The 18,227-nt window shown below is 42.9% G+C and overlaps 1 protein-coding gene across 1 annotated transcript; it reads right to left on the bottom strand.

The window, feature by feature from the left end:
- Positions 1–7,083: 7,083 nt before the first annotated feature.
- LOC139338096 (circadian-associated transcriptional repressor) lies at positions 7,084–16,183 on the bottom strand. The gene is made up of 6 exons (XM_070973014.1): positions 16,039–16,183; positions 13,369–13,828; positions 12,924–12,999; positions 12,033–12,111; positions 10,053–10,179; positions 7,084–8,693 (listed from the first exon to the last, which is right to left on the bottom strand). The coding sequence occupies exons 2-6, from the start codon at positions 13,786–13,788 to the stop codon at positions 8,301–8,303; spliced, it is 1,095 nt and encodes a 364-aa protein (XP_070829115.1). The 5' UTR covers positions 13,789–13,828; positions 16,039–16,183; the 3' UTR covers positions 7,084–8,300.
- Between the last annotated feature and the right edge of the window lie 2,044 nt (positions 16,184–18,227).

Below are 18,227 nucleotides of genomic sequence, written 5' to 3'. Positions count from 1 at the left end.
TTTAATGACAACCTGTGAGTTACGGGCATGAGATGAAATCAGAGAAAACATCTACAGCACGCTCAGGTCGTCTATCTCCAGGCTGGTGACTGTAAATATTTCAGCCATGTCTCACTGAAATATGATCATTGAGTCCTTTGTAGCTTTGTCATTGGTACGAGTGAAACGACATGCCTTCCAGTCAGCCGTTTCAGTTCAGTCTTAAGCATCTCATGTAACAGAGTCACAGCTGGTATGTCGGGATCAATTCTGTGGTCGACCAGCGGCAGGGTTATGGGATCATGGGATTCCAGCAGACTTATGGTGGGATGATCTGATGGATGGAGCCATTCAGGGAGACAAATAAGGACCGCCGTCAGAAATCGTATGCTGCATGTGTGTAACACAAAACCACGTCCTTCACTGAAAGAGATACCGATGTCTTTTGAAGCAGCTCTTGACTCAGTGATGTGTCAGGAGGCCACACTGTAATATGTAATGCGATGTGCACAGAGAGGGCTTAATCCAATGACTCCCCTCAGTAAAGATGTTACTGTAAATTACCTGCAGGTAAATGTGTGAGAGACCACAGGGACATGTGACCCTAAAAGGCAGCCTGATGCCATCCATAATTCATGTGTTCATGTTCAAAATTTAAGCATTACTGCTTTTATGACAGTGCTGGGCCTCTGCTGAGAGTCATTTCTAATCGGTATATGTACCCACCCTTCTGAGACATTGACATCATTTACATCACTTACATGTGACCTTACTGTTGAAGAATTAGGTCACAGAAGTCTCTTTACAGAAGTCTTCTTTTTAGTGTTTCTTTTGCAATGGTGCCACCTAGTGGGCACAACAAAGATCTGGCGTAAGCTCAGAAGTAAGATATGTTACAAGAAATAATGCAGAGAAAAAAAAAAACTATGGAACAGGATGCAAAAGTAGAGGTATGCAAAATGGTCGTTTGGCATGTTCATGGAGCAAGGATAAGCAAAAGCTTATGTTACTGTGTGCAAATTAACCACCGCCTCCAAAGATACAAAACAAATATTTGAAAAGCATGCGAACAGAAGGAACAACAACAAAAGATCAGATTTACATATCAAGTAAATTCAAATGGTGCACCTTCAACATGTATTTACAGTATGAACATAGTCTTGTCTACACATGTGAAAAATATAATATTTGTTTTAAGTATGAATCTCTCCTGTAAATGCAAAAATGCTGAAGTACATTGAAAGAGATTAGTCTATTTTGTTCTAAATGAACTTGTACAATTATATTATATTATATTATATTATATTATATTATATTATATTATATTATATTATATTATATTATATTATATTATATTACATTATATTATATTATATTATATTACTATGATTATATTGCAGCTGTTTGCACAGTGACAAATGCCAACGACATCTCATAACTCCAGTGACTCATAGCGCATCTTATTTTCCTTGAGCACGTGACGCTTTATGCTCAGTGAACAAAGCCATGAGAAGTTCTGACAGCGGAGGCTGTGTAACTCTGGAGACAGACCTGAGGGCATTAATCATGAATGCCAGCCTCTCACTTTATCTGTGTGATCATTAGGCCATACTCGAGCATGATGATCACTCCCTGGAAATGAGCTCCAAGAGGCTGCTTCCATTATTCATACCTACAAGAGCACAGTCTGCCCTCTATTCCTGGAAATGAGACTAAATGAAGGGTGGCCATATTTAGGCTCTGTGCTCTTGATATGTCACAGAGTGGCATGTCTTTGTTAGTGCTTTCTCCCCCCCCTTCCCTAATGCTTCCTCCTAAGCAAACTGCTTCTCCGCTACCTGAGTGTTTTCACCCACGGGAGATGACAGGTGTTGCTCATTAGGATGCTGAGGATGACTAGTATGCCCTTTTAAGGCAAAGCCTGTCATTTGATTGATTGACCTTTTCATCAACGTTGTGTTTCACAGCTATAAGAGCAACTGCACATCTGACAAAGCTTCACATTGAGCCACTGATTTATGTGGCAGACAGTCGTTGCCTCAGGCCTGTATTATCAAAGCAGAATTTTTATTCTTAATTAATATGGATAGGCAGTGCCGCATGATCCATTTTCACACATGTGCCTTTCATAATATTTATCCTGAATTCACCATTTCAACAGGCCTATTTAAGCTTCTTGTCAAGAAAGAATCTGATTGTTTACAGTAGCTGCTGAGGTTTTGTGGTCCACTGATCCAAATATAAAAACGTGGGATAATGCAATAATGTCCATTTTCCCGTCTGTCACAAGTAGGTATACATTTTGGAAGACACTCAGGTCTATATAGCGTATATATACACCCAAAATAAGGGTGGTAATCCCAGTTGCACTTGGCTAAAAACCTTCTTGTTTGTTCTTTTTTGCAGCATAGTTTGCATCGTCCAGGAATATCAAAAGCCCACAAGAATCAGTTCTGCTCCTCTGCCATGACACTAAGTGCAGATAATTAGCTGGCAATATGTGGACAGTTGTGGTGTGAGTTCCTGAAGATGCCTCGCTCACATAATTGGTCTCTGAGGCCCTGACAATCCACATCTTCAAAAACCACGTGCAAATTAAACTGGAAAACTGAGCTTGCGTAAGACATTCTGTGGCGATGTTAAATCGGTGACAGCTGACCGCATTGTGAGAGCATACTGAGCACATGAATCTTGTCATTTAAAAGTCCCTGCCGACGTGTTCCTGAATGCCTACCATTCATGAATTCATTATGGATTAAATGTTAAATCATCTCATTAATGATTCCCTCATCATTTCGGCTTTGAACATACTCCGTGAAGCGTTCGTCACCCCTTTAGAGTAGTCTCCTCAACAACTGACCATGTGTGTGTTAGCGTCAGAGCTTTCGTTCACGACACTTTCCTGTGCACGTGCCATTCACCGTTTGGTATTTGCTGTTTGAAATATCACCTGCTATCTGAAGAAATACTGAAATCGATGCAGCTGGTAAAACCCATGCAGAACATTGCTCTTTGAACATTGTTCTTCCTCTTTAGAGGGCCGAGGATAACCTATTGGTGACGACAAAATCAATTGCAAGCTGGATTGCACAGGCCACTGCCGGTGGTCACTGGGCAGGAAGAAACAGCAGCCTCCTTTCCAGAGCACTGATTTATCAATATACAGTTAAATTAAAGTATAAATAATAAACAACAAGCTATAAGATACATTTCTTTGTCCTATTTGTTTCAGTGATGAGCCAAAGCTGACATAATGACTGACCTCTCCCAGTGTTTATGTGAATGCATGTGAGAGTTTTGAGTGGCAAATGGAGAATCTCCCCAGTGAAAAGCAGCTGTGGCTGTTTCATCATTTGCGTAACCTGCTCTTCTAATAATTGAGCAGGGGATATTTTGGGTTCACAGGTCTCTTAATTAAAGGTGCTCAGTCCTCTGACAGATGAGACCATTATCTCTGTAGGGTGTGAATGAGTCTGCCGTGCAGTTCACGATAACATAACGAGTCTGTTCCTTGCATCGCGGGGATCAGATCAGAATGTGCGACAGTCTCACACAGAACGCTCTGAAACACGCTGTTCCTCTTCCCCGGCAACTCCTGCTGCTCTAACAGCCTGTAAATTAAAAACCAGCGTTTTTCTTTTTCCATTTTCATGCTCTCCTCAGCAACAAGGCACATGTAACGGATTTGATTCTCCAAGTGAATCAATCGGTCTGAAATTCATCTACAAAAGCCTGAGTGACCATTAAGGTTCAGACCTTCACTCGAGTATCTGACATTTGAGACATGGGAAGGTCTGAGATGCTAGCAGGTTACAATATGTTAAGAGTAAATCAGTGTTGGTCACAGCATATAATTATGTAATATTTGTGATGACTTTGGTTGTGACTGCCTTTTAAAGATCCCCTGCAGACATGCTTTAAGATGTATGAAACACTTATAATGTGTTTCTGATATTTGTTACACAAAAAAGTTCTAGTAACTTTAAAATCACATGTATTCCTCCTCCCTCATTATAAAAAAAAACTTTAATCTCTGATTATGCAAATGTGCCATTTTGGCTACATCACAAGAGATGTCTCCTACTTCACTGTGAAGTCTGTTCTCAGTGTTGATGCACTGCAGGCTGCATGTTTCTGCATCACACTTGTGTAGATTGAATGTTGGACCAGGACTGGCGTCCAAATTATTGCAGACACACTTCTTTAATACTTGATGTTCAGTGAGCGCAGAAACTCAATTTCTTTTTCACCAGATGAATGTGAAAACTTCTAGTGTCAAACCAACAAGAGGAAAAACCATATTTGATTGAAGGGGTGAGCATGGTGACATGGTGAGCACGAGCACAAACTGCATGTGTTGGTACAGAAGGATGCAGTTGGTAATTTGAATTGCACAGCTTGAGGAAAATTTGCAGAGGAAGTACTGCAATTATCTGCCCTTTATTCTCTACCTGCGATGATGTCATTAGCCCTTTTTATAGCACCAAGGGTTTTTTCTTCACTCCATGCTACTTCTCCAGTATTCTTTCTTTATTTATTAACTGATTGGGTAGTTAACTGTCAGACGGTGACTTCGCAGCTGCCTGTGAACACTTGAAAAATTAAATACATAGATACAGCATACATAAATAACTGCAGCGGAGTGAAGCACCGCCACCTTGGCTCTGATTCAACACCACACCACCTTGTCATTTCACACTCAGCTGGATCTCAAATCAACAGCAATTTACAATGAAAGGGTAGCTGGAGAGAATGAAGGTCTATTTATTATTCCTTCCGGCTTTTTGCAACTGGAACCATGGACCTGTCCTCCTCCCTTTTTTCCTCTCCCACTCGCCTTTCAGTGCTTGCAACAAAAGGCTCCCATCTCTGCTTCTCCAGTAATGATTGGTCTTTGTAGTTTGCCCACACATAGCCTGGACAAAAAAAAAACAGACATCAATCAATCTAGTAATGCATAACCTCTGTGAGCCTTTAAAATGGAGAACAATATGGTTTCTTGTCCATGCCAATATTGGTCCATAATGTTAAAGGGTACTTCTGGCACAGCTTATACAGTTGAATACACAATTGAGTAAATTAACATCTAATTCATGATCACTTATGGGGTTTTCTGGTGCTTGCTGGTTTTTCTGTGCTCTTGTGAATTGCCATTTTTTTAGGTTCACCAGCTGGAAGTGACACATAACATTCCCTAAGTATTTAAAAAAAAAAACATCAAATATGAGAAGCGTCCTTCAACAAACATTTTTGTTATTTTTAGATCATGTCCTTGTCCCTTCATGGCCTCACATTTTTGTTTTGAACCCAAATAAAGTATCTTAATCTTTTTTCTGTGCAATTTCCCAGCACATCACATGTTCCCCATTGGCAGCCTTATCACTGCACAATGCGATGTGGCCCACTCCCTCGGAGAGCTCGATGAGAAAGGTGCCTTTCTGTTGATGCAGCTCTTCCTTACATTCATAACAACTTCCCTTTTCAGGGCCAGCACGAGGCAGATCTGTGCCAGCTGTCTTTGGACATGGATGCTGTCAGGTCCTCGGTGCACGTGAGTCCAGATCATTAGCCTTGCCATGGGAGATGGAATCTGGGGCGGCAACTCTAAAACAATGTAGTCTGGGTAATCGACCCCTCTAACTCCTGCAAATCACCCCTTTTAATCTGGAAAAAGAGACATGTGACTATACCATGTCAATGAGAGAAAGACTAATCAAAAATAATGGAGACTCAACTATTTTTAATCTCCTTAATTTCCTGACAGATTGTTTTCCAGGCTGCATTACTCCCACAAACTGTTTTCACTCTCTCTGAATACACCATGTTCTTCCTGAAACGGAACAAAATGGGTCTGGCGTAAGATGACTGAAACACAATCCACAGTTGGAGCATTAGAGTGGTTTCACAAAAATGTTCAAACTCATCAAGGGTGGCTTGAACAAATAAATGCGACCCAAGAGCAGGACTGTATGGCTGTTTTCAAGAGTGTGTATTTTCCAAATGAGAATAAGGAGAAGAAGAGAACTGCTTTCATGGTGTGCTGTGTTAACCGCAGTGCTAATGCGTAACGTAATCGTGTCCATGAAGGGTAAAACTTAAGAGATTCGGTTTGCACAGCAACTGAGGATGAATGCAGGGTGTTTACCTGTTCGCCTATAGATGGCAGTATTCAGTTTTAGATTTGGTGACAGGTTGTTTTTAACTAGTTGGCAGAGAAGCAGAGCGTCTATTGGCAGTGTAGGTTTACAGTGTACAGAGTGCAGCTCCAAGCAGTAGGAGAAGAAAATTGGGTCTAATATCACTGAGAGCTTTAAAAAGTACATTTAACCACCACTGGAAGCTAATGTGGCACAATCAAAATGTTTTCAGTGTCCGCAGCAGCCTGCTCATCGTCTTCTTCGTGAGTTTGCTACTCTCTGTGTCGTACAGGCAGGTCTCACAGCTTTAACCCTGCTGTCTGCTTTGTCTGCAGGTATGTGAAAGCAGATCAGCGTATGTATGTCAAAAAAACAAAAAACAAAACTGAACCATCCCTTCCCACAACGCTTTCTGAGAAACGTGAAGTGATACTGAGCTGGTATATTTCACCGCACCACCGTGAAAGCAGAACATTCACTTTGTCTGTACAGCAGGACTGAAGTGCTGAAAATTACATCCTGCCTTACAGACAATAAATCTTATTATTCCGTCAGGAAGTGAGCTCCCTTTGAGTGTTCCCGGTCGACTTACCCTCTAATTGGTCTAACTGTGATATAAATCAGATAACAATCTTTCTTTGGGCTTCTTTGATGCTTAATTGAGCTCGGTTGAGACTTAAAAAGGGTTATTTCACAGATTCCTTTTGCTGACACATGGGCTTTCCCCTTGTGTCTCACCCTGTAATATAAGCCTTTTTGTTTTACTGCAAAGTGGTTCTGAATATTTCACCTGAAATAAAGGTGAACAATGGAAGAAAGAGAACATTAAAGCTTCTTTTGGGGAAAGTTACGAAGAACAAGAAGAAGAAAAAGCCTCTTTAGGCAATCGTCTGAGTCTCTGCATTAAGGGTAACTTCTACCAGCCTGTGTTAAGAAAATTCACAATAAAACAATCTGAAGCCATTTTGCATCAAACAAAGATAACCACATTTATTTTGAAAGTATAAAATTTCACACTATAAAGGCCACTTTTTCAGGGTAAATTGACAACCTTTCTGTAAGATTTACACAGAGAAATACCTTGTCCCTCTCTGCTGGTCTAACATACTGTCCAGTTCTGTGGCAAAATAACAGAATTGTTCTACTCCACCACAGAAAGTAGTTGGCAAGATCTGAATAATTTACTCGATACAGGAAAATGGCAGGAGAGTGAGAATTCCTGATTTGTACATCCCACAGAGGAGCAGGTATTCTGAACGGTTCTCTCTCTTTATCAAACCGGCTTACAGGCACAGCTTGATGTTACAGGCACTGTTTGCCTTCTACTGGGAGACTCAAAAAAAGAAATCTGCAGTTGACATTCTTTACAATGGCACCAGTCAGGCCACGAGAGCGTCCCCATGGAGAGAGCATCCTCTGTTTGTACAAGCAGAACGACTCGTACTGCAGACCTCGCTGTCAGAGGCCGTTTGGCTCACTGCAGATCTGGTGAGGTGTCCAGACTCAGAGCGTAGCGTTCACATTCCTACCTAACTGTGACGTGGTGCCCACTGAGGTAGAACAGTTGTACCAAAAGACTTATTTATAAAGTATACAAATGAGTAACAGTCACATCAATAAACTTAAGAGTGGAGTCATGAGGGGACTGGGGGGGGGGGGGTCGGGAGGAGAAAAAAACATCACATTTCACCCACATTTTCAGCACAACAATATGTAGACCACTGACATGTCTGGATATCTGAAATACTCCCTTCCAGCAATGACTGCTCCTTTCCCTTAATGGCAGTTTCACAGATACTCAAACTGTATTATTGCATCTACAAGCCAGTGGGAACCATTCAGTTGTGAAATCACTCGCTCCGGTGACCTCGGCATGTGAAATCGTCCCGCTCTCACACACGCTATTCAAGAGTGCAACCAAAAAAAACAAAGATAAGTCAACAAAAGGGAACTAAAGCAGACACTTGTCATGTCAGAGAGGGCACATTCCCCATGTAGAGCGTACAACATGTTCGTCGACACTCCTTCCACGTTAAAGAGGAATCTGTGATGTCCCTTATGAAGGCTCCCGTCTCCCCTGAAGGCTGGAATGGGCTAAGCGAGCTGACTGGCTCCTGGCAGGGTGGGCAAGGCTAAGCTGGGCTGTGCAGTGCTCACAGCTGGACACCCAGCCCTCTGTGTGGACTAGGACCAGCTGCTGTCCATCAAACCGCCCGTCCCCTTGCGGGTGATGATGCTTTCTGTTGACTTTAAGAGCCTTTCTAGACAGGGCGCGTTGATTTTACCCGGCGGAGGGCCTCTGGGCACAGAGTCTGTCTTAGTGTGGCTGTCTGTGCTGGAGGACACAGCGTTGTCCTGCGTTAGGTCTCTGACTCTGGGGGACAGCAAGTGCCGGGGGCCAGTCTGGGGTTGCACTGCTGTAGGGGAGCAGATGGGTGAAGTGTGGAGCCATTTCAGGTTGCTAGCAGAGTAGGCTCCAGGAGGAGTGAGGTCGGTGACTCTCAGGGCTTTGATGCCGGCTGGAGGATCACTGATGGTGACGGGGCTCATGGCTGCAGCGGTGGTCACTGGAGATAGCTGTTTGGAAATAAGGACACACACATTTTAATTTCATTTATTTAGTAGTTTATTATTCATTGATCAATAAAAACTGTACCTCCATGAGATGGGTTTGAAAATGTCTAAATTTGGCGCCCCCCAGTGTTAATGTCTGACCCGCGAACATTAAGATGAACAGGCAAGAACATATAACCAGCACCAGTTTACACTGGGATTTTCTCAGAATGCCATCAGAATAAGATGAAATATATGATATAAGATTGGACACATTCTGGTTTTAAACCTGCAACTGTTTTATCGGCCCATGTAAACATGACACCAGTGTTTTATCACCATTTAAAATGGCTAATTTATGCAGCGCACAGACAGAGCAGAACAGAACATTAATTGGAAATGTGTTTCTTGGCCATCCAGGGATTTTAAAGAGGCCATATTATGTTGTTTTTTTTTCTACACTGCTCCTGAACTGACTTGTCGGTACACCAGCCTTTTCCTCCATTACTTGTCTACATCACGAAACACAGCGCGACCTCCAACTTGGTGACCATCCTCCACCTAAAGTGACCACCCTGCCCGTCTCACTGTCTGCCTTTGCTATACAAAATGTAACGTTATGAGCAAAGCAGTCAATTTCTTTGTTGCTGGCTGCAAGAACCAACTCAAAAAACCATCTGCTCCCACCATCAGACAGTGTCAGGATCCAGTACATTAACTGTATTTCTGATGTTCACCAGCTGGTCACTAAGTTAACCTGTCTGTTTGGTGCTGGGCAGGAAGTGTACACTAGTTTTATCAGAGCTCGATCACTGAAAACAGCTGCTTGATGTGTTTAAATCATAGTTGGGAATGGCAACTGGGTGATAATTCTCCACTATAAGTGACCCCTTTGACATTATAAACGCTAATTTTATCCATTGCTAATATAAACATATTGATTATAGCAGCTTTAAAGCTTTAACTCACAGTTTGACCAGTTAGGAAGTGCAAAACATCTTTTCTGAGTGGTGACTGAAAAAATTGTACATGAAATTCAAGTTTATGAGAGGGTGTGTCAAGATTAGCCACAGAAATAAATCTGCACTAATTAAATGCAAAGGAATGTACCAGAGTATTCTAACCTTTCTTATCCCCTCAGGGACACCCCTCAAAAATTACCTTTTCTCCTCTGTCATTGTTCTCAGTGAACCTGAGACTGCAGTAATACCTCAGTAAAAATAGCTTTTAATCCTCCCTTCCACAGTCCCAGACCTGTGATTAAATAATAATAGATATTTTAGTCCCTCTGTCACTGCGTCGTCACCATATGTTCTTGGCAGCAGGCCTCGTCTAACTCTTACACAACAGTTCTGCTTTTTTTTTTTTTTTTTTTTACTTTACCTTCGGTTTCTTGGTAGGAACGGCTTCCTCTGTCTGGGTGACAGCAAGTTGGTTTTGGAGTTTTACATTAGGGAACCAGCTCTTCAGCATTTCCTCCATTTTAAGAATGATATTAATGTATTTCTCCCTGGAAAAGGGAAAGAAAGAGAGGTGGAGAAAAGAAAGATGGAGAGAGAAAGAGAGCCTGTTAGACATGAATCTGAGTAATCGACCAAAAATCTTAGCAAACGCTCTTCTTTGAAATCTTATCTCTCCATCAAGCTCAGACAGGAAATACGCAAGAACAAGTGAACACTTACACTCACTTACCAAAGCCCATGTGTGAGGGAGGAAAATTATCTTAAGCACATTTGTCACATGTTTGGAGCTCACACGTGGCCTGATGTATAATAGTTCTGCTCGCCTCTAAATATAAACTCCAAAGCCGCAACGATCTCCAACATCGTCATAGTGAAAATAAACTAGTCGCTGTGACACAGTTCTCGTTGGAGGTGGGCAACAGAGAGCGGCGTCCCAGCAACTCCTACCCGTCAAAACCAGATGGTGGGTAGGGATTAGCCCGTGTCATATGATCAGCACCTTCCTGCTATACTCCATTCAGAGCATGTTAAATTCATGTGAAAGATTATCCGCAACAGTGACTGCTAAAAAAGTCACTTTGATCCTATCTACCATTGTGTTGCTGCAGGGGCTGCCAGCTGGCAACACAGAGCAGGCACAGGGAGTGACGGAGTAGCGGGGGGGGTGGGGGGTGGGGTGTTTAGTCCACCTTCCAGCCTCTGCCCCGGCTGTCTGTGGGGAGGCTGCCACACCCACTCTTTGTCTCCCACATGAAGGCAGCAGCTGGTGGGTGAGGGCTCCAATTAGTCTGTGCCAAACTCAGCAGCACTTAATCTTACATCAGTGTACCTTGATGCAAAGCTGCCCAGCGAGGCCGGCTTGAAGATGATACACAAAGCGGCCTTTTCATGTGTAGACTTTGAGCGTAATCATATCGCTTTGATATAATCCGAATGTGCGATGATTCTATAAGCTTGTGTTAAAATTATTTTGATTGTTTGGTTAGACATTGTATGGACTAAATGAATGAATTCCCAGAGATGAATCATTAAAGGACATTGTTAGTTGCAGAACTAGCCCAAACGAATGATTTCAAGGAGACAAAAATCAAAACTAGCTAGCTAGCTAGGTGGTTATGGATGTCTGTGCTTTACAAAATATCCAGTAAGTTGCACATTACGTCAATTGTATTATTCTAATGTTTCATAAACTTTATACATTGCAGAACACATTTTTATCAGAAAATGCTCTTCTTGATATTGTGATGTTGATTTCAATCATGTTTAAGCCTTGTGCTTAAGCACTGAAAATCAGATGCTAAAGAGCCAGAGAATGGCAGGCAATTTAATGCCATGTCAAGGTATTCAGTGATGTAAAACAAATGTAACATCAAGGCATTTAGAAATGATCGTATATCAGGAACCAAGCCTTTCTGCTTAAAAGGGGTGATATCATACTCCATTATACCGTCTGGCCAGTGGAGAGCTAATCAAGCAGGCACAAGTGTGCTGCTCCCACAGTGGAGCCTGATACATTTTTAACAAGATGCCCAGCGACAGAGAGGGCCAGCCATCTCTGCAGTAAATTTATCCTGAATTTGTGGGGGTAGCAGCTCTTCGCAGGGCAACCTGCTGTGAGCCATGTGTCACAGACAGGTTGGAGACCACTTCTTGACCCACAGACAGCAAAGCACCATTTCTAGCTATTTTAATTCTATGCTACTGTTTGAATGTATTGTTGTGACTCTGGCCAGATCGAAGGACGCTCTGAAGCAACAGAGGTTTTCTATTTCAGTACACTGGAATAATGCGTACTGTGCATATGTCTCAAAATGCATTTGAGGCTACACTGAAAATTACAAGACGATTGAGCCCATTGCTCCAAGTATAACAGTATGTGGGCCACATCGAGGACACTCACCCCATGCAGGGGTTCTGCAGGACACCCATGATCCTCTGGATCCTGTCCATGGCCACGCTCTCCTGGAAACTGCTGAGTCCTGGAAATGAAGAAAATCGTACCATGAGCCGCATGAACTGAGCTGACTGCAGGGCTGAGTCGGTGGAGCATATGGGTTGTGTGAAATGTGAACGGACTCCCTTGCCTCTGTGACCAGGAAGTGTTGGGTCACACAAGGTCTGGGCTTGACAAAGATTCCAAATTAGCCGGTTTCAGAGCCTGTCTGAACACGATGCTACCTTCCAGAGACCCTTATAATGCCTATCAGACGACTCACAGCTGCTTTAGCGGAGACTGTGGTACAGTATGTTCTTATTCACGTCTGCCAAGCTCCTAACTTACAAGGAAGTGTGACATTGCTTGTTTGCAACTCTTAAAAAAATGCATTTTAAGTGTTTTTTTAACTCTTAAAAGGTAGATTTTTAAACCGTATCATTCCTAAGTGAACCTTTACCCAAAATGAGCTCCGTAATAAAAGACATGCACACGCACACACAGGAAATTCTTGTGGTTACTTGATAGTTGTACAAGAATACATGTTTCAAACATCTCGCTCTCAAATCTCAGGGACTCCTATTCCATAAAGAGTAGCACACTGTCTACAAAGTCTATTGTTTGTCTCTGAGACACAAGAAAGACAGAAACAGAGAGAGAGAGACAGACAAGCATCACTGTGTAGAGCTGCGTGTGACAATGCAAATGTCCAGATGGACCATGCATTAAGCGAACTTTAGCATGCCAGCTCCCTAGCACAAAGGCAGTGTATAGAGACAGAGGTGCAGACTCAAATAAGACATGGTTGACTGCATGAATCTGCTAAGATTGTTAAAAGATATCAAATGACTGACTTACGTTCTCTGTATCTCCCTGAACGAAGGCCATTCAAGATAGATGACAGTGGATGAATGTAGCATTGGAGCTCCATGCACTGAAAATGAGAAAAGATAAATTTGTATGTGGCAAAATGTGTTCAAACCCCCCTTTGAAAAGATGATATCAAACTGGCTTCCTCACATCGCTGTTCATTTTCATATAAAAGCTGCTCAACGTGATTTAGGTGACCTGTCAACTCCCCCTACTGTCATGTTGATTCACCGAGTTTGATTTATGATAGACTGACTCGAGCTCCTTAGAAAACATGACTAATTCTGCTTACAGAGGATCATCTTTACTGGAAACGCCATGCATGAGATGCCCTGTAAAACCAGCAGGGGAATCGATCTCGGTGCGTTCTGGTTTTGCTGACGTTGGTAACCGCCAGGCGTGGGAAACAGACATAAGTCACGGAGGTGCTCACCTTACGGCTGAGATTTTGGTTTTTCTCTGACGCGTTGGAAATGAGCTGCCATTCCCTGCACTCCTCCTGCGTGGAGCTGCGAGGTCTCTTCAGTGCTTGCTGACTGTCTTTGCCATTCGTTTTTTCTCCTTGTTGCGTTTTATACAGTCCAATGGTGCTGCCCCATGTCTCTGTGCAGACGGGGGGAGATCCCCGACTGGAGGTCTCCCTGACCTCGCTCCAGTTACTGTCGCCTTCCTTCACCTCGCTGCTCCGGTGGCAGCTGCTGTCAGACGGGCCCAGGTGTGGCGGTGTGTTGGGGGAAGCCGGAGCCTCTGTCTGGCTCTGCTTTCTGGTACAGTCAAACTCCTGTTCGCTCTCATTGTCCTCATAGTCACTTGCCAGCCAGTCAATGGAGTTGTCCGAATCTGTAGCAGACATCCTCGGCTGCAGGCTCTAACTAGCACTGACCATCACTGACCTGACAGACAGAGAGTCGAGGTTACTATAATCCAACAACAAACAAAGGGCATAAAAGCAGCACAGTGATGGAAATGAGAAACAGTAGCTTGAAATAACAAGCTTAAATATATGCAGCAGCAGAGAAATCACCCTGTTGAAGTGTCCTTGAGCAAACACTGCAGGTTAGACTGGATTAAAAAAAAACAACTGCACCTCCAACCGGGCAGGAGTGAATAAATGCAGACACACAACAGAGCACAGATGGTGGCAGCGAGACCACAGTAGCTGAGACCACAATGACCTGTTTGTTTTGCAGATGCAACACCTGAGCCAGTAAACACCATCAAAAGCAAACACCAAACAGCCCGGTGTCCACAGTGACCCCGCGAGGCCCCGAAACCTTTGTCTCTCTCAGCCATTGTAAATCTCCACATCGTGACGTCACACAAGGACAAATTTCTTACATTTTACAGTCGCCAGCTTGGCTAATTTTCCCCATTCAGGCTCTATCAGCTGGCCTGCCAGCTGCTACCACCACCATCATTCATAAACATTGTTAGCTTGTTTATTCAAAGGGGGCTGGGGTCTGCCACCATGACGACCAGCACCTCAGTCTGCAGACCTCCCATCAACACAAGTGATACTTGTGGAGAGCAAAAAAAAGGGATTTTACAAAACGAGGGACTGGCACCGCTTGTTCACAACATGCCTCGTGAATGAAAGCTCCTCTGACCAAATGCTCTGCACGGATGCTTAATTGCTTGTGGGATCTTTGAATCTCTCCAACATGGCTCCTCAGTGATTAGTAGATAAAAGGAAGTGAGAGTAGCAATTTGGGCAGAGGGATTATTTTTGGTGTTTTGAGTGGTTAACGCCTGGCATGTCTCTTGTCTCCTGTGAAATTTGAGGCTGGGAGAGTTAATTGCCCCCTAGCTCTTTGTCTCAGGGTGACCACCTTCTGATCTTATTGTTACAAACAAGGGTGGAGCAGGGATTCACTGATTTTACAAGCTCGAACATAACACAAACAAAACAAACAAAAATAAATACACACTTGGATATTTCTGATTACAGGTTATATTATGGCTCCTGGGTTGCAGAGGCCGCAGCTGACCGGTTTCAGTCAAAACAAAATGATTTGCAAGGATAATGTTTGCGCAGTGGCCAGGCAATCACACAATGAAGGAACAGCTGTGATAAAATGTAGTTTACATCCAAAGGGAGGCTGGAATGGTACAATATCGAGATTCAAGATGTCTGGCAACTAAGGTTTAATTAAACTAATATGTACCTGCTGTTTTAATATTCAATTCCAGATGGTCATTTAAAGACACAATTATAGTATAACACAAAAGTAAAATACATGTAATATGTAATTGTATAACTCCCTTTGATATGTATATATTTTTATATATTTTAAATAAGAAGTGTTCCTTATGATATTCAATACAGCTTCAAAGATGAAAAGATCTGGTATACAAAGTGGGAGCCATGACTTCTTATTAGCATTAGTTTGACTTAATTCTGCCATAAAACAAGTGTTCACTTGTCCCGGGCCCTTGAACACACCGCGTATAGTAGGCCTGCAGTCTTCCAGCGTTTCAGACAGATATTCAAAGTCGGGCTGTGCTGCTGATAACAGCTTCTAGTCACACACGTTTTTACCTGACACACATTTCTTTCATAAAACACACTCCAACCAGACAGCCTTTATGATCTCCATGTCTCCATCTACCTGTGTAGGTGGGGCACATGAATAGAAGATGCCCTCCACTTCACACACTCTCATTAAAAAAAGAAAAAAGAAAAAGAAAGAAAGAAAGAAAGAGAAAAGATGTCTTTATGAATAATATGAGAATAATTTCCTCGTCCAGAGATCAGACATCCCAAGAGGAAATAAGAAAGTATACATTGAATGATCCGATCTGTCTTTCTAATGCCAGGTCGGGTAACAGACACAATAGACTTCCTCATCAGTCATAGTAAATTTGGCAGCATGCACTCTTAGATTATATAAAACCATAAACAGACAGAATAATGATCACGCCTTTATCTGTCAGGTCATATTAATCCACCTTTCACCACTTATAACTGCTTATTTGCGATCATCGGGTCTGCGTCAAATTCCTCTGGACGATTTTTTAAAAAAATAAAATCATCTCGCACATACACATACACGATGGGTGCATTTCATGTGGCAGCGGTGGTTCAGCTGTGGAGGGTACGTACCTTCCCAGGATGGAGCTGCTGGTTTAAAGTCGTTGCTGAGCGGTAAATCCGGCAGGACTGTCGGCGGGGTTCAGCTGATGTGCTGGACGTGCGGCGTGTGAGCAGGGAGACAGTACAGCCAGCGATCGGCCCGTGTTGCTTCTCCCAAGGCAACGTGTCTGGGAGGGCGGGATTAGCGAGGACCGCCTCTCCCATTCGCTCCTCAGACGGCCGCGACTGACAAATCAGCTTCTTCTCACCGAGCAGCTGCGGAGCGATAGGCGAGGCCGGTTTACATATGCAAATGATATGGAAATGACACAAACACGTGGACACGCGGATCGGTTTCATTTCAACAGCTGGGCGAAAAGTCAATCCGGGGCTAGTTTTGGTCATTCTGCAGGCATTCTTCCTCATTATATCATCCGGATGATGATGGCTGACTTGTGGCATGTCAGTAAGCGGGGCTGCCTGGTACAGTCAGCAGTTTTTTAGGAACAACTGCGATAATTCATGTTGGCCAGAGAGTTTGCTCAAGGACACTTATGTTTGTCTGGCGAGCTGGTCATTCTCCCAGGTAAAAATTACATTGAGCAGCACTGGAAGAAGTTTTCAGATCATTTATTTAAGTAAAAGTATGAATAGATAGCTATTAAAATTCTCCACAAACAACTAAATGAATTGTAAGTATGAAAACAAAAAACTCATTGGAAGACTGTGATATAACATGTCAGTGTTATATCATCATATAATTTTTGGTACATTAATTTGAGCAGCAATCTTATAGTTGCTTTACTTTTTGGTATTTTAATCTATATAAATGCATCATAATTTATAGGTTGTGTGTTTTGTGAGTAAAATTTTTCTCCAAAAGTATCTACTAATTATGGCTTTTAGGGGGGAAATATATTGTATATAAATTGAGTAAAAAGAACAGTATTTCCCTTTGAAAATGTGCCATAAAATTGAAAGTGTCTCAAAATAGTATTGCAGCATATGTATTAAGTTGCTTGAATTAGCCTCAATTGGCATGTTTATGAGTCTTTTAGTTCGGAGTAAGTGATAAATTAAGCTGAGTTATCATCAAACGGATTAGTCATTATTTCATATCATCTCATCTTTAAAAGCTCCAGCCTTTAAACCCAAATAAGTAAATCATCTCACAAACAACCCTGGCTGTAACTAAACATGCAGTTGACAAGCAGAGTGTGTTCAGTCTGCATCTTTTTTTCTTTTTTTTTGGCCACACTGATGGTAAAGGCATGACTCACAGGACCTCTGTTTGACTGCCTGAGAGGGTGGGATTAGGGAGCACTCTGTCAGAGGCCAGTCGAGGATCCTGAGCCTGGAGCCAGTGAGTCATGAACCCTCTCGCAGGAAACGTGATCACGTGCGAGTAGGAGACACTCCTCGTCTCCTCTCAGTTGACAATGAGGACAAACCGAATGTAAAACATCACATTTCCTTGGCTTCACATTTCCTTGGCTTCTGCAGACTGCACAGGTCACATGTGGAGAAAGATAGTGGGAGATGTTTACAGAGCCAAAGACGCTGCACCGGTTTAATAGCTGGGTGCAAATCTGCCTGACATATACTTCTTGGACTGCCTTCTGTGCTTTCTATATCGAGCCTGTGCCATGGTGACTCCATCCTAAGAGCACTCTGTGGTCAAGTGATCATAGAGGAGTGAGTGTGGCTACTTCTTGTTTTATGTGCTGCTGTCAAAGTGAGGAGCGGGCAGGACAAGGGCACCAGCGGCCCACTGTCCTAATGGTGGGTTTACTCTTTGCTGCCGTGCTTTTAATCACATCCTGCTGTGAAGAATGCACGCCGCAGACACCAGAGCACCCATAAAGCCGGTCGAGGTGACACGCCTGCTGGCACAGGGAGCCGCTCGTGTTGAATTTTAATTGTCCTGTAACTCAGCTGCAATCTTTTAAACATCCCATAAACAGTCTCCTGTCGTTCTGCTCCCCAGGCCCAGATCCTCTGGTGACCCCAGACTTTGTGACGACCGAGAGCTTCCTACAGATTCCAGCAAATTCTCATTTCCCTTTTTTGTCTTCATGGCTCCCCAGTCACTGTGGAGTACATCACATCCACTTCAAAACACAGGAAACAGACATCTGTATGCTTTCTTGGATCAAAGCACATACAAGTACTGTAAACTGTACACACAGTATGAAATGTATAGAAACCAGCGTGTGTAT

This window comes from Chaetodon trifascialis, chromosome 10 (genome assembly GCF_039877785.1).
Source record: "Chaetodon trifascialis isolate fChaTrf1 chromosome 10, fChaTrf1.hap1, whole genome shotgun sequence".
In the NCBI taxonomy this organism is placed as follows: Eukaryota; Metazoa; Chordata; class Actinopteri; order Chaetodontiformes; family Chaetodontidae; genus Chaetodon; species Chaetodon trifascialis.
This window is presented reverse-complemented; position numbering and strand designations above follow the sequence as displayed.